General features: G+C 36.7%; 1 protein-coding gene across 1 annotated transcript in view; it reads left to right on the plus strand.

Annotated features, from left to right (window-relative positions):
* THSD7B (thrombospondin type 1 domain containing 7B) overlaps window positions 1-16,449 on the plus strand; it is a 913,367-nt gene that overhangs the window by 795,823 nt on the left and 101,095 nt on the right. The window contains exons 16-17 of the mRNA XM_019021646.4: window positions 3,887-4,020; window positions 13,128-13,278. Coding sequence (XP_018877191.3) covers window positions 3,887-4,020; window positions 13,128-13,278 — 285 coding nt within the window. The remainder of the gene's footprint in view (window positions 1-3,886; window positions 4,021-13,127; window positions 13,279-16,449) is intronic.

Raw genomic sequence — 16,449 nt, forward strand, 5'->3', positions numbered from 1 at the left:
GGTACTGGTACCAAAACAGAGATATAGACCAATGGAACAGAACAGAGCCCTCAGAAATAATACCACACATCTACAACTATCTGATTTTTGACAAACCTGACAAAAACAAGAAATGGGGAAAGGATTCCCTATTTAACAAGTGGTGCTGGGAAAACTGGCTAGCCATATGTAGAAAGCTGAAACTGGATCCCTTCCTTACACCATATACAAAAATTAATTCAGGATGGACTAATGACTTAAATGTTAGACCTAAAACCATGAAAACCCTAGAAGAAAACCTAGGCAATACCATTCAGGACATAGGCATGGGCAAGGACTTCATGTCTAAAATACCAAAAGCAATGGCAACAAAAGCCAAAATTGACAAATGGGATCTAATTACACTAAAGAGCTTCGGCACAGCAAAAGAAACTACCATCCAACTGAACAGGCAACCTACAGAATGGGAGAAAATTTTTGCAATCTACTCATCTGACAAAGGGCTAATATCCAGAAAGAACTCAAATGAATTACAGGAAAAAAACAACCCCATCAACAAGTGGGCAAAGGATATGGGCAAAGGATATGAACAGACACTTCTTAAAAGAAGACTTTTATCCAGCCAACAGACACATGAAAAAATGCTCATCATCACTGGCCATCAGAGAAATGCAAATCAAAACCAGAATGAGGTATCATCTCACACCATTTAGAATGGCGATCATTAAAAAGTCAGGAAACAACAGGTGCTGGAGAGGATGTGGAGAAATAGGAACACTTTTACACTGTTGTTGGGACTGTAAACTGGTTCAACCAGTGTGGAAGACAGTGTGGTGATTCCTCAAGGATCTAGAACTAGAAATACCATTTGACCCAGCCATCCCATTGCTGGGTATATACCCAAAGGATTATAAATCATTCTGCTATAAAGACACATGCACACGTATGTTTATTGCAGCACTACTCACAATAGCAAAGACTTGGAACCAACCCAAATGTCCAACAATGATAGACTGGATTAAAAAAATGTGGCACATATACACCATGGAATACTATGCAGCCATAAAATATGATGAGTTCATGTCCTTTGTAGGGACATGGATGAAGCTGGAAACTATCATTCTCAGCAAACTATCTCAAGGAGAAAAAACCAAACACCACATGTTCTCACTCATAGGTGGGAATTGAACAGTGAGAACACTTGGACACAGGAAGGGGAACATCACATACCGGGCCCTGTCATGGGGTGGGTGGAAGGGAGAGGGATAGCATTAGGACATATACCTAATGTAAATGACAAGTTAATGGGTGCAGCACACCAGCATGGCACATGTATACATATTAACAAACCTGCACGTTGTGCACATGTACCCTAGAACTTAAAGTATAATAAAAATATATGTATGTATATATATATATATATATAAAGAAAGGCTAAAAGATGCACAAAGGAATCCAGGTGCTGACTTTTTTGAGTGTTTGCTTTGCTCCCCTAGCAGCCCACCATGTGTCCCTAACAACACCACTGCCCAGCCCCAAACGTGTGCACTCTGGCTTTATTATCTGGCTTAAAGCTGGGACTGTCACTGCATCCCAAAGAAACACTAACTGGGGTAAGAGGAAGAGCCTTGTGTTGTGATGGGGTTAACTTGGGCTTTAAAGCAAGAGGGTAAGGAATTGTCGGCTAGAACGAACAGCATGAACAATTCTTAAATGATAGACACATATGGGGAAAATTTTCAAGTAATTCCATGAGAATGGAGAATCTTATTTAAGAGGTGCTGTTTAAATGCTATTACTCAAGAAGGTGTCTCCACATCTTCCTATACAGACATTCTCCCTGTCTTCCAATAGCTTGACATTGCAGATAGCTATCCTGCTGCAGGTGCAGACAACTGGAGCATAAAGAATATAAGTAAGAAACCAATATACAGTCAGGTGGCCAAATGTTTATACCAAAGGTACATGCAACTAAACAAACAGTTTTTCATTTTTAGTTTGACCTTGGGGCTTTATATGGGAGGGAAGGTGAAAATCTAAGTTCTACTTAGTATTGATAGCTTTAGAAAAAATACTTTCATTTCAGAGAGTTTATCTCAACCATTTGCTCTTAAATTCATGCATGAAATATAGGATAAATTACTTTTCAAATTAAGTTTTTCATCCAGCCCTGTTTGTACAAAGCACTTTGGCAGAGGTGCTCTCTTCTATCTCAGGGGAAATCCAAAAAGCTTTGTTTAAATTAACAGATATTAAAGGGTTCAGAGGACGAAACCATAAATTCAGTGAAAGCATCGTTGTTGTGATGCAGTCAGATCAGCCAAACCCTCAGCTGTCATCAGCTCAATTTCTTAGTATCTGTTTGGTTGGGGTCCTGTCTCTTCATTTTTATAGATTATTCTCTTACATCTACTATCCTATGACTGTTATGGGAAAGACTTCTTAGATATAAGATATCACCCCCTTATTCTAATGTAGGAACTGCTTCTGACCCTTTCATTCCATTCTTGCCAGCATTCACAGCATGAAATGTGATTATTTTATTACTTAATTCCTTTCTTTCCACACACCCATTTCCACTTCTATTTTCCCATCTCCTTTCATTTTGTCCTCACATATTTGTTACTTTGTGGTTTATCTTCCTGTGAGTTCTAAGTGAGAGAGCCAAGTAGAACCAGATGGTTAAAAATAGTTTCTGACATTATTTGTGATTCTTCAGAGGTAGTCTTGCAAATCACTTTTTCTCATTCGATTTTTACCTAACATGCTGACAGTGCTCCAATCTTGTTTCTTGATTATTCTATTACATAGTGCCTTCCTTTGCATTTAGTAAAAACATACAAGCAATGGTTCTGTTTGGATAGTGCAACCTAGTTATCATTTACAATTTTATGGAATTAGAAAGGCAAGAGGAGGAAAGGATTGAGACTTAAATTATTATTTAAAAGGAAAAGCATGAATTAACTACATTGGTGATAGGTGGAACCATTCTTTGTAAGCATGCCTATAATTGAGCCATCTTTGTGATCATGCAATGGAACAGTGTTCTTTTTCTTACCTAGAAAGGGCACTGTTCCCCATAGAAAGGAGCAATGCAATTGAAATGCAGCCACAAAGAGGCAGACGAACTCAATTGGCTGCCCACTGGGATACAATTTCAGTTAAAAAAAATCACCACAAACAAATGCATAGGAAGTAACCTAAGAATTCATTTACTGTACTCATTGTTTTCACCATAAAATTATAAATATTCATAGTCAGTAATCATGCAGAGCCAGTAACAGTTTAGCAGTATTTCTCTTTGTGTGTGTGTGTGTGTATCTGTTTTAGCTACACTCTGAAAACATCCTACATATAGCTAAATTTATATGAAGCCACAATACCCAGGAGGCTAAATGATTGCCTGTTAGCATTGATCATTTGGGGGCATAAAAAGAAATTTCCGGTGCAAATAATATCACTTTTCTTATGCATTGTAAGAACTCCTTATATTCAAGAATAATTTTCCTTATATATGTTTGTTCAATTGACATGTTAAAGTACATCTGAGAATACAATATACCATATAATTGAGAGCTGGACCATCTAATAGATGCTGTGTGAGCTCTCAGAGGAAATGAAATGATAATGGAATTCCTATTCTTGGCACTAGGAAATGACCGTCCTTTGTTCTCTTCTGTGAAAGCATGCCATCATATTTCAGTTGATTTCCCCTGTAGGCTTCTTTAGGCAAGTCAGTAAATTCAGAGAAGCCAAATCTATCTTGCTTTTTTGGGAAAGTAATTTGGCTGTTTGGGCCAGAGTGCAGTTTCTTGGGTTATGTTCAGCAAGCATTACTAAAAGATAGGCTATTTTTCTATAGGTTGGATAGTTCCACATAATTTTGTTTCTTTCCTGTTCTTGACAGGTACATGAGGCAGTCCCATGTTACAGTGAGTGCAATCAGTATTCCTGGGTTGTAGAACACTGGTCTTCGTGCAAAATCAACAATGAGCTGAGGTCCCTGCGCTGTGGAGGAGGAACACAATCTAGGAAAATCAGGTGTGTGAAAATGGAGAGATTTGGGAAATAGGGGGAAGTGGAACTTATACATTTTTTATAAAAACAACAGTGATGTTTATCCAAGTACACTCTGATTTTCATAACACATACTCTGGTTTTTTCTCATCTTTGAAATATTCATTGAAATATGTGCGTCCTGACCTGCCATGTGTATAGTGGGGTTCCCTCTGCAGTGCAGCCACAATCCTTTAGTGTATCCTGCAAATGGCATTGGTGCGAGAACCACCTGCATGGAGCAGGCTGCTGTCACTCCACTGATTCATGGCCGTTATTCTTAACAAATTAGGAGATTCTGACTGTGTTGCCATTGGTCTTTTTTGCATTATGGTTAGTATAGTTGATGAACATTTTCTTAATTTTGGATGTTGATAATTAAAAAGGTTAATTTAAACCCCATGATTAGCCTTGGAAACTAAAGTCTGAGAATACCTATGAACAGTAGCAATACATGTTAATATAAGAGAAACACATCTCTGAGAGAATTTAGTGAATGCTAGATTATTTACTGAGGAAACTGGTTTAAAGTTTTTGGTTTAGAAATATAGCAGTGTCAACCAAAGGAAATACATGGTCTGAGTTTGTCAAGATGGTCTATTTTGAAATGATTTTGAAAGAAAGAAGAACGATGTCCTTACCAACTGAGGATAATGGCAATGAACATTAGACAATTAAAACAGCAGAAGTTACAATATTTATACATAATGATTAGTATGTAAAATAAATAAGAAGCATAACTTAGTTAACTATTGCACATGCATAGTGTATTATTTTGTCAGATTTAGGAAGCTGTGTTTCAAATGGACAGTCAGTGTCTAAATCAGGTAGCTGCCTATTGAGTTAACTGTTGAAAGTCAGTTGCAAGGAAGAGCCTAGTTATGTCATTGATTGTTATTCAACATCTGTGAAACGTACTTTATTCAGTAAAATCAGTACATATGCACTATTTATGACAGTCTCAATGTTGCAAAATCACTGGTAGTCATGTTGAAAGGAAGAGCTGCTAGCAAAATTAGAAAGTTGCTTCTCCTCACCAGCTCAAGCAAATGGCTAATGGACAAATTATCTTTCTTCCCTTTGTACATTGCCCTTTCTTCTGGAACTCAGATGCTCAGGCTGTTGCAAATTTGGAGCTTTTACCTTTTTCTTTTAAAAATTTCTGTCTCCTGTGTCTTATTCTGTCATGGTTTTGAAAACAATTGACCAACCTAGCTTGTAAAGTAGTATGTAAATGAGCTGTGGCATCTCCTACTTGTATCCTATTCAGGCCTGTTAGAAATATTCAAGGAAAATCTCAGGAGAAAAAGAAAAGCTTTAGGAGAATAAATTGCAATGGACAGAATTGTGGAAGGTTGATTGAGGAAAACACACTTGAACAAGAAGGCCTTTCAGTCATATGCCTCAGCTTAAACCTACAAAGCCCAATATAATACAAACAGTATAATAACTACGAAGCATTATTCTACAATAGGATGAATTGTATATTTTCCAACCCCTTCCCCACAAAAAATATCCATATGTCTAAGTTAGAACCCTCAGTAGCTCAGAAGGTGACCATTTGGAAATAAATAGGATCTTTAAAGAAGTAATTAAGGTAAAATGAGGTTATTGGTGTGGGCCCTAATCCATTCTAACTGGTGTCCTTATAAGAAGAGAAGACTAGGACACAGACACATAAAGGAAAGACCATGTGAAGACAGGGAGAAGATGCCCATCTATAAACCAAGGGAAGAGGCCTCAGGAGAAAAAAGAAATCCAGATTACACCTTGATCTCAGACTTCTAGTCTCCAGAATTATGAGAAAATAAAGTTCTGTCATTTAAGTGACCCAGTCTGTGGTATTTTATTATGGTATCTGTTTCAGCTCTTTTTATTTTGCTATGACAGAATACCCAAGACTTAGCAATTTATAAAGAAAAGAAATTTATTTGGCTCATGGCTCTGGAGGCTGGGAATTCCAAGGACATGGCAGCAGCTTCTGGCAAGGGTTTTAGTACTCTTTCATAACATGGTTGGAAAGTAGAAGGACAAGCAGGCATGTGAGAATGAGACCGCAAGAATGAGCCAAGCTTGCTTTTACAACAGTCAACTCCCACGAGAACAAACTCACTTGCATAAGAACTCAACACTAGGATAATGACATTCATAAGGGTTCCACCTTCAAGACTCAATTGCATCTTAAAGGCCTCACGTCTTGGTACTATTACATTGGCAATTACATTTTCAACACATGAATTTTAGAGTGACATATTCAAACCATATCATTGTGCCCCAGTCCTCTAGAATTTATGTCCTTCTCACTTGGTGGAAGCTTCTGGCGAGGGCTTTTTGTACTGTATCAAAATGAAGTGGAGGGCATCACATGGAGAGAAGGCAAAATCTTGCATGTTAGCTCAGGTCTTTCTCTTTCTCTTCTTATAAAGCCACCAGTCTCATCATGGTGGCTCCACTCTGATGACTTAATCTAATCCTGATTATGTCCCAATGGCTCCATCTCCACTCAACATACACATTTGAGAGATTAAGTTTTCAGTACATGAAATCTAGGGAACACATTCAACCCACTGAGATAGCCCTAGAAAACATACATACTCACAATGCACCATGCTGTATGTACGTAATTACTTTTAAATATGTGAAGCAGATCTTCCAGTTACCTTGCATTCTAAACTTTTATTGACCTAAAGTCTTATAATGAATGGAATATCTCATCTGTTCTCTTTCTTAAAACCTTCCAACTGTAGAGCATCTTCATGGTTTATCCATGACTAGAATCAATTATTAAATCAAAAATATTTGTGAATATTTGCCTTCTATGTATCAGATATTATCCTAAGCACATCAGATAAAATAGTGAATAACATTTTTGTCCTCTAAGAATTGACAATATAATGTCACTGAGTCGAATTTGGTTCATTTGCTCACATGCAATGGAAAGCCATATACTGAAGCACCAGGTTTTTGCCGCAAGGAAAGTTTATTCTAAGTCTGTTGACAAGGAGATAGGAGGAAATGCTCAAATCTGCCTCCCTGAGCTGGGGGTTGGGTCATGTTTTATAAGCATAAATAACAAGGTATGATCTGATTGGATCTTGCAATAAGGTGGTGCTGAGAGACATGATTTGAGTGGACCCTCCTATGGGGTGATGCCAGGGACTTGACCTGATTGATCCTACATCCTGCCATGCAGTATCCACCTCTTAATTCAGTCCCTCTTCTGAGTACTTACATTCCACTGGTGCTTAGTTCATCTGGGCATGCCCATCGGGTTTCATAACCTTTAGTGTAAGGGACCCACGGCAACTGAAAAACAACTCACAACTTTGTTACATAAAAATTCAGTCTGATTGGTCTGATGTAATATAATAGCAGTAGAGATAATCTGATGATTATAATAGCAGTAGAGAAAAAAATGAACACATAAATTATATTCAATAAAATGTCTTTGCTATGAAATGCCAAAAAAGAAAAACGAAACTGGGTTGGAGTTATCAGGAGTATTATTTTGGCAAGATGATCAGCAAAATATTTGAGCACAAACCTAAATATAGTAAGAGACCTGAATGAGCATGAAGATCTGTAGAAAGAGAATTCCAGGGACAAGGAGAGTAAAAAGCAGGAACCTTCTTGGCTTATTAACAGAGTAACAAGCTGTCCCATATGACTAGTGTCAGTACTCAAACAAGATAAAGACTGAATATTATTCTAACTGCAACATGAAGCTATGGAAGGTTTGACGTGGGGGAATAACATGCTCTATTTTATTTTATTTTATTTTATTTTATTTTATTTTATTTTATTTTATTTTATTTTTTGAGACTGAGTCTTGATCTATCACCCAGGTTGGAGTGCAATGGCGCAATCCCAGCTCACTGCAGCCTCTGCCTCCCAAGTTGAAGTAATTTTCATGCCTCAGCCTCCCAAATAGCTGAGATTACAGGTGCCCACCACCACACCCAGCTAATTTTTGTATTTTTAGTAGAGAGAGTTTCACCACGTTGGCCAGGCTGGTTTTGAACTCTTGTCCTCAAGTGATCTGCCCAAAGTGCTGGGATTACAGGCATGAGCCACCCTGCCTGGCCTCTTATTTACATTTGAAAAGAGCCTTATTGGATGTGGTATAGGGAAGGTATTTTCAGAGTGTAGTGTAGAACAGCAAGGGATACAGTTTTGAGGCCCTTGCAGAATTCCAGGTGAAAGAAGTTAATGGTTGGAATCGATTTAGTAAAAGTGAAGGTGATGCAAAAGTCAAATTTGGAATATATTCTGAAGGTGTAGAACACAGAGTTTGGTGATAAAATGATTGCAGAGTGGGGAAAAAAGGAAGCCTCAAAAATGTCTGTTAGGTGGTGTGGCCTGAGCAACGTTAGGAATAATGGCATAATTTTTTGAGTTGAGGAACATTAGAAGCAGGTTTGAGATAAAAATCAAAATTAGCTTTTGAACACATTAAATTTGAGGTGATAGTAGCTTTCCAACTGAACTATTACAGTCCAGTTCAGAGGAAAGATTTAGAATATAAATTTGGGCACCATTAGCTTATAAATTTAGTATTTATTGAGAAGAAATTGAGTCCTGGGGAACTCCAACATTCATAGATTAGAGCGAATAGAAAGATTCTACAAGTGAGACTAAGAAAAAAACTGGAATAGAAGGAAAACAAAGAAAATGAGGAGATGGACAAGTGAGTTACTCAAGAAGATATAGTAATCAATTGTTTCAAATGCTTTTTGGTTTACTGAGATAAGAATTCACCATTGAGTTTGGCAGTGAGGAATTTGTTGATGATCTCACTAAGAGGTTTCTCTGGAATGCTAATAAAAGTGTGATTTAAGTGAGTTCAAGAGGTAATAATTGGGGAGGCGGGAGGAGAGGAGGGGAGGCGGGAGGAGAGGAGGGGAGGAAGTGGAGATAGCAAATATAGACAATGCCTTAAAGCAGTTTTGCAATGAATTTGAGTAAAAGTGAGGTGATGACTGAAGGGAGATGGGCAAGGAAATTGATGGTGCAGGATATGTAGTGGATAACTGCATTTTCATTCAGGAACACCCTCAATTTAAATATTTTGAAGTCTTTACTCTCGGGCTTGTCAGAACACCTAGTAAAGTCTCTTATTAAATCATATGTGAAATAGATAATCCTAACAGCCAGTGTATTAGTCTATTTTCACACTGCTATAAAGAAATACCTGAGACTGGTTAATTTATAAAAGAAAGAGATTTAGTTGACTCACAGTTCCACATGGCTGGGGAGGCCTCAGGAAACTTAAAATCATGGTGGAAGGCAAAGGGGAAGCAAGCTTGGACCTTCTCACATGGCAGTAGGAGAAAGTGAGTGTCAGCACAGGAAAAACTGCCATTTATAAAACCATCAGACCTCGTGAAAATTCACTCACTATCACGAGAACAGCATGGGGGAAATCGCCCCCATAATCCAATCACTTCCCATGAGGTATCTCCCTGAACACCTGGCAGTTACAATTCAAGATGAGATTTGGGTGGGGACACCAAGCCTAACCATATCAGCTGGTATTCTGGAAACCTAGTGAAACAGGAATGCTGGGGTTATAGACAGAATGGTGGCCCCCAAAGATGTCCACATCCTAATTCCTGGACTTTATGGATATGCTACCTTTGGCAAAAGGGACTTGGCAGATGTTATTAAGGTGAGGACTTTGTGATGGGAAGATTTTCTTAGATTGGCCAATGGGAAAAATGTATTCACAGGATTTTTAAGAGTGGAGATAAGAAAGGGTGGAAGATGTGACTACAGAAGCCAGGCACCAAGAAATGCAGTGTTGCTGCCTCCGCAGATGGAGAAAGGGGTCACCCAAAGAATATAAGTGTCCCCTGAACCTGGAAAAGGCAAGGAAAGAGATTCTTCTCTAGGAGTGCAGCTCTGCTGATACCTGACTCTCTGATGTTAGCCCATGAGGCCCAAGTTGTATTTCCATCCTACAGAGCTATAAGATAATACAGTTCCATGGTTTAAGCCACTAACTTTGTGGTAATTTTTGCAGTATGTAAACTTTTACTTAAGCCTCTGTTTACAGGATGGTGTCCCCATTAAGTGCACCAGGTGTTCTCTAGTCCAAAGACCCTTTTGTGACCCTCTCCAGATAGTAAACCAGCAATCACCGGCAGGGGGAGGGGATGGGCAATCACTTACCTGTGTGGACCAGGGGAGAGGATCTGAAGGTTTGGGTACTTCTTATACTTTCAATAAATCCTTCAGTTTTTTTAAGCCTCATTTTCATCCTCATTTCCAGAGGTACTTGGTGCCATGAATTCCAGAATTTTTTCTTTGTTCTGTGTTGTAAATGGAGTTATTTTTGGTGTTTCCCTTTGAAGGTTTAGTATCAGCTTTTTCAGATGCACTAAGGAGTTACCAGGAGCCCATCTATTTTCCATTTCTTGTACTTGTCCTCTCCCATGTTCTCTGTCCTTGTGGAGTAATGCCTTTCCCTCCCAATTATTATTATTATTATTATTATTAATTATTATTATTGTGTTGGTAACAAATTCCTTTACTATTGCTTTTATGACATATTGGGAGTGAATGGAGACTAATATGTATATTCACTGGATTTCATTAACCAGAAGTCTTCCCTCTTCTTTTTCAGTGAAATAATAAATGAACATCAGCAGATAGTGTGCAGGCAGGAAGGGAAGCAATTTCCAGTTTTTATTTTTTTTTTAGTTTGTCCAGGAAAGGACATTTAAGCTATCCCATGGATTTTCCTTCTACTATTGACTTTTGCCACAGAAGAAATTAAAGTCCATAGTTATTAAAGAAGTCCATAGAATTAAAGTCCCTATATTAGAAGGCATTATTACAACTTTTTTGTATACCATTCTCTGCTAACCTCTTTTATACTATCTAACTTTTCATAGTTAGCAACTCATAAAGCTTGTTTTATTTTTCAGTATGTGATTAGCTACTTTGAAATGCTCCTGGAGTTTTCTTTTATCATTATTATTATTAATTATTATTATTATTATTATTATTTTGAGACAGAGTCTCGCGCTGTCGTCCAGGCTGGAGTGCAGTGGCGTGATCTCGGCTCACTGCAAACTCAGCCTCCCGGGTTCACGCCATTCTCCTGCCTCAGCCTCCCGAGTAGCTGGGACTACAGGCGCCCGCCACCTCGCCCAGCTGATTTTTTGTATTTTTAGTAGAGACGGGGTTTCACCATGTTAGCTAGGATGGTCTCAATCTCTTTTTCTGTTTTTAATGTGTGTATAAAAGAAACTCTTAAAGTGCAGGATAATTCATTAGCATAGCATGATCTAGGGAGCACCAAAAGCTCTTTAGCATATTGTTATTAAAGTGCTTACTTCTTAACTTTGACATTGTATCTGAATTGCTAGATCAGCAAATGGCATGATTTATTTCATCATCATTGCCATTTTCATCTTTATCTTTATCATTATCACTAGAACAAAATACTTATAGCACTAGGGATCATGTCTGTCTCTATTTCAGTTCTGTACCCCAACACCCAGGCGAGGACTTAGTATGTAGCAAGCTATCAAAACTATTGACTAAATGAATCACTAACAAATAACAACTTTGTATCCCAACAGCTAGCAAAAGATATTTTCACATAGAAAGTCTTTATTAAATCATTTTGAAAAATAATTATAAAATTAATTTCTATTTGGGATGTGATATAAATAGAGAGAAATGCCCCCATCATAGGGGTACAGCTGGATGAATTTTAACAATGTGAACACAACTGTGTAACCAGCCCAGAGGTCAAGAAACAAAATGTTATCAAGACTACCTAAGTCCCTATCAGTCACTAACCATTTCCTCAAAGGGAGCCACTTTTCTGACTTCTGACACCCTAGATTAGTATTACCTATTCATTAACTTCATTGGAACGGGATCATATATACTCTTTTGTGTCTAGCTTCTTTGGTTCAACATTATATTTTTGACTGTCACTCATATTCTTTCATTCATTCTCATCACTTTATGGCATTTACTATAATATATTTATAGGTTATACTCTTGCTGAACATTTGGACTGTTTCTAGTTTGGTTCATTATGAATACTGCTGCTATGAACATTTTCAGTCAGCTTTGGTTTTTGGTTTGGTACACATTTATATGCATTTCTATGGAAATATAAGTGGATTGTTGGGTTACATAGTATGTATAGGTTTAGCTTTAGTAGACATTGCCAACCAGTTTTCAAAACAGATTATGCTCCCACCAGCAGCATGAGAAGAATTAATTATAATCACTCTGCATTCTTGCCAGCTTTTGATATTTTCCATGTTTTTACAATTTAATCCATTTTGGCAAGCATATAGTGGTATAACACTTTGGTTTTAATTTGATTGAGTCTTCTTCATCTTTAACAATAGTGTGATTATCTCATTATTGCCAGTACTTATCTCAAAACCTGACACAGAGTAGGCCAAGCACCCATGATGCGTACATCTGTGCTGTGTGATTAATTGCTGCATGAAAATACTTGCTCATTGCCCTTTGTTTTTTTTTTATTTGAAAAATTCTTTACTGAAATGCAGAAGTTACCTGAAAGAATACCTATTCAGATATTTTTCATATTACTTTGCCATGACTTTAAAAATGGGTGGGATAAAGTTTAGGAAATTTTACATGGTATCAGATACAAGTTTGGGAAAGGTTTAAGAAAGCCACAGGAAGTAGGAAGGTTCTAGCTATCACAAAGTGATGGATTTATTCAGAGAAGGAGAGCCTTCAAGATTCATTACAATAAAAAGAATATTCACTCAGTGCTGGACCTGAGTAAATGTATTGCAGGTCTCTTGAAATATAAAGTTCTTCAAGGTCAACCATTGCCTTTAGTCCAAGGTCAACCATTGCCTCTAGTCTTTCCATTGTTCTCCCTTGCCCTGATGAATAAAGGGTTCTGTACTGAGTTAATGCTCACAAAGCCTGACTGACTAAAGGAGGAAAGTTTTGTTCCCCTTGGTTTCTGTGCTGGTCTTATGTTATATTTAACTATCGTCAGTTACTATGATACATCATAACTATTTTAAAGATACTCTTCACTGTTTTAAATAATCAAACTATCTTGTGACCTTGCTTTACAGATGTGTGAATACTGCGGATGGTGAAGGTGGAGCAGTGGATAGCAACCTGTGCAACCAGGATGAAATTCCCCCGGAAACCCAGTCCTGTTCTCTTATGTGTCCCAATGAGTGTGTCATGTCTGAGTGGGGACTTTGGAGCAAATGCCCACAGGTAATTTCTCTTTCTTTGTCAATGCTCTGATAATCTATTGTTGCCTTCACTGTTGTTCGTTGTGCATTCACAGTGCTAGTCTCCAAAGCATTCTTCTAGTAACGTGGGAAAATAATTTTTTTCTTTTTGAGAAATCCAAAGAAAGAAAAAAAGAAAAAAAAAGTCTGCAAGCAAGACTGAGCAATTTAAAATGCCAGTACTTCTTCCAGGGCCTTTATCACAGTTACATGAACAAGGAAAATGAGCCTATAATGATCACACTAGGATTCAACTGTGCACCCATTGTGAAAGGAGTCTTCTTTAGTAACAAAATGATTCTCGTTATAATATCTTGGTCCTGTTCCATTTTTATCCTGGCAGAATCAATTACGTCTTAGGAGCTCAACTCCACTGTGTGATTTAGCTTCTGTTAGTGATGATCTGTTTTTGCCTTTTACTGTTTTCCTGAAGATGAGGCATTCTTTTGCCATGTTTCTACTTCTTCCAAAGCTAACAAAAATACCTTAAAAAAAAAACTAAAGCATATACCTTTATTTTTTTCTTTTAAAGTTTTAAAAAATTGGAAGCACAACAGGAGTATGGCAAAATAAATATTATTCAAGGAGCATATTTTGACTTACTATTCCCAGAAGATAAATTCTGATATTTTATACTCATACTTCAAAGTAAACACTGAAAAAATGAAAGTGGGGATTAGGAACAAATTATATGAATTCAAACATTAGAAAGGAAAATTAGGATACTTTGAACCTGATTGTCATAGTGACAATTTGTGGAAAGACTGTGAAAATCTCTGTATGGAAATGGAAAATATCTTTAAAATCAGTTAATATCGTATGTTTAGAGCTTCAGATTATTGATTCCTTATTAAATATTGAGCCCTTATCTTTGATATTTGTATAATTCTGTTCCTGAAAGAGATTTCACTCTGTTGTTATTTTTATTTGTTGAGTTGTTTTTAGAGCAATATAATATTGACATGAAGAGAAACTGATAAGAATAACTTGTAGAAGTGGGATATTTGTACTACTAAGTCATTTATTTTGTGTGTAACCTGAATATAATGAAAGTTAAAATTTATTGACCACTTATTTTGTGCAAGGCACATGTAGGAACTATTCCCTTTAGTACTTGTACTAATCCTATTAGGTTGGTAGTATTACTAGTTCATTGTTCAGCTTAGAAACTGATGTGTAGAAAGGTTAAGTGGTTTGCACAAAGTTTTGTACTTAATAAGTGATGAGCTCAGAATGAACATTATTCTATTGATGAAGCCAGAGATTTTGCTCTTATATTCTCGGTCCAGTTATCTTGGAAAAATTAAGGTAGATTTAGACTCAATACTTTTCTTTGTTTAAAATGCAATATTTATTTTAAGAAGAAGGGTAGCTGTTTTAGTTATCTATGTGATTATTCCATGAGTGAGTACTATGTTTATATTTTAGAAAGTGTGCTAGTACCACTCTTTATTAATCAACCTATAGAAGAATTAGCAGCCTGAAGAAGTTTAATTAAATGTAAGGTCATGATCTTCCTCACTTTTGTTTTTCTAATTTACTCACAGAAGACTCCATTAAGCTCTAATCACTTTGCAATGAAAACATTGCCGTCTTAAGGTATCTGGCCACTGGGCTAAAATTTTTATTGTAAGAACGTTTTACACAAAGTTGTGAAGGTTTAGCATTCTGTGCTTGCTTCTTTTGGGTGTTTGTTTTTTCAAGGCTTCTTTTTCAAAACATAATATTTAATTTTTGGAGTGTTTAGAAATTGGAGGTAGAGAAAATGTTTTAACCTCCTTTCATGTGTCAAAAAGACAACATAGTTACTCACTTGTCAGCATGATATGAGAAGGTCGTTCCTTTACCTGCTTAAGTACCTTCTAAGTTACATAATGATAGAAGCTATGACAGTGACAATACAGACTTTTATTGAGCATATCTTATATAACCAACATTATACTGAAAGCTACATGTAACTCTTAAGTTTTATAACAACATTGCACTATGATGATATAACACTTGTCCATGGCCACTCAGGTCTGTCTGACCACAATGGCCTTGTTCTTTCTCAGATGCTATGCTGTACTGTCCCATGTAAATGTAAACTTCAGAGTGAAAAAATGGTAATTAGGGCTCATACCTGATTATTTTCCCTAAATCTAGATATATTGCATAACTTTAGTTAAGTTGCAAGATCTTAGCATAATGTCCCGTCATCATAGGACAATCCCAATCAGTATTGGACAATGATAATGAGAATGATTATAGCAAAGGCAGCAAACTAAATCATTGTGCCTGTAATTTAATTAGCACTTCAATGTGCATTTTATTAGAAAAAGGAAACAATTATTTTATAAGTGTTCTGTAGAACATGAGCTGATTTAAGGATCTTTAATATTTGCCATTATTTTACCAAATTCTCCTTTGATAGTCTGCAGTGTGACATATGATATTGGGACAAATTCACTATTTGTTGGGTATTTTCTCCTCCAAAGGTACTTCTTTAGAGACAAACACATAAATAAGCTGAACATGTCTTTAAGTGTGGTTGCAGCAAGTTATTTAAACGTCTGAGTTACAGGTTTCTTACTGGGAAGTGAGGACAATAATAGCTATTTTTTTCAGATTGTTTAAAAAATTAGATATAATATGTATAAAATAAATTTCATAAGTTATTATGTAACACAGAATTGTGATGAAGAAGAACCACCACAAAGCCCCCTCCCGCTTACCTTGTTTGCCACGTGGTTGGGAAATCCCAGACAGGGAGCAGTACATTTTTTAAGCTATACAGGAAAGATCCCTTCCCCTGCACAAAATAAGTTATTACTTGATCTTTTAGAAATAAAATGTCACCTCCATTACTGAAACATGGCTTATATCTAATTTAATAGTAGTCCTTAAAAATAATGCATCACAAAGATAACTTTGAATGAATGGATTACTGACCTGACAGTAACTACCAATTGCAAACCATACAGAAGAACAAATAAGACAAAGGCATTAAAAATTGTATTGGGACCATTTTTTTAAAACTGTATTGGGAAAACCATAAATGGATCAAGCAAAAACAAATACAATTCAAGGAGTAATTTGAAGAAAATGAAAAACTATTTGTTTCCTTTGTTTTATGTTCATGTTTTTCTTATTCCCATAACACACACATATATAT

This window comes from Gorilla gorilla, chromosome 11, assembly GCF_029281585.2.
Source record: "Gorilla gorilla gorilla isolate KB3781 chromosome 11, NHGRI_mGorGor1-v2.1_pri, whole genome shotgun sequence".
NCBI lineage: Eukaryota > Metazoa > Chordata > Mammalia > Primates > Hominidae > Gorilla > Gorilla gorilla.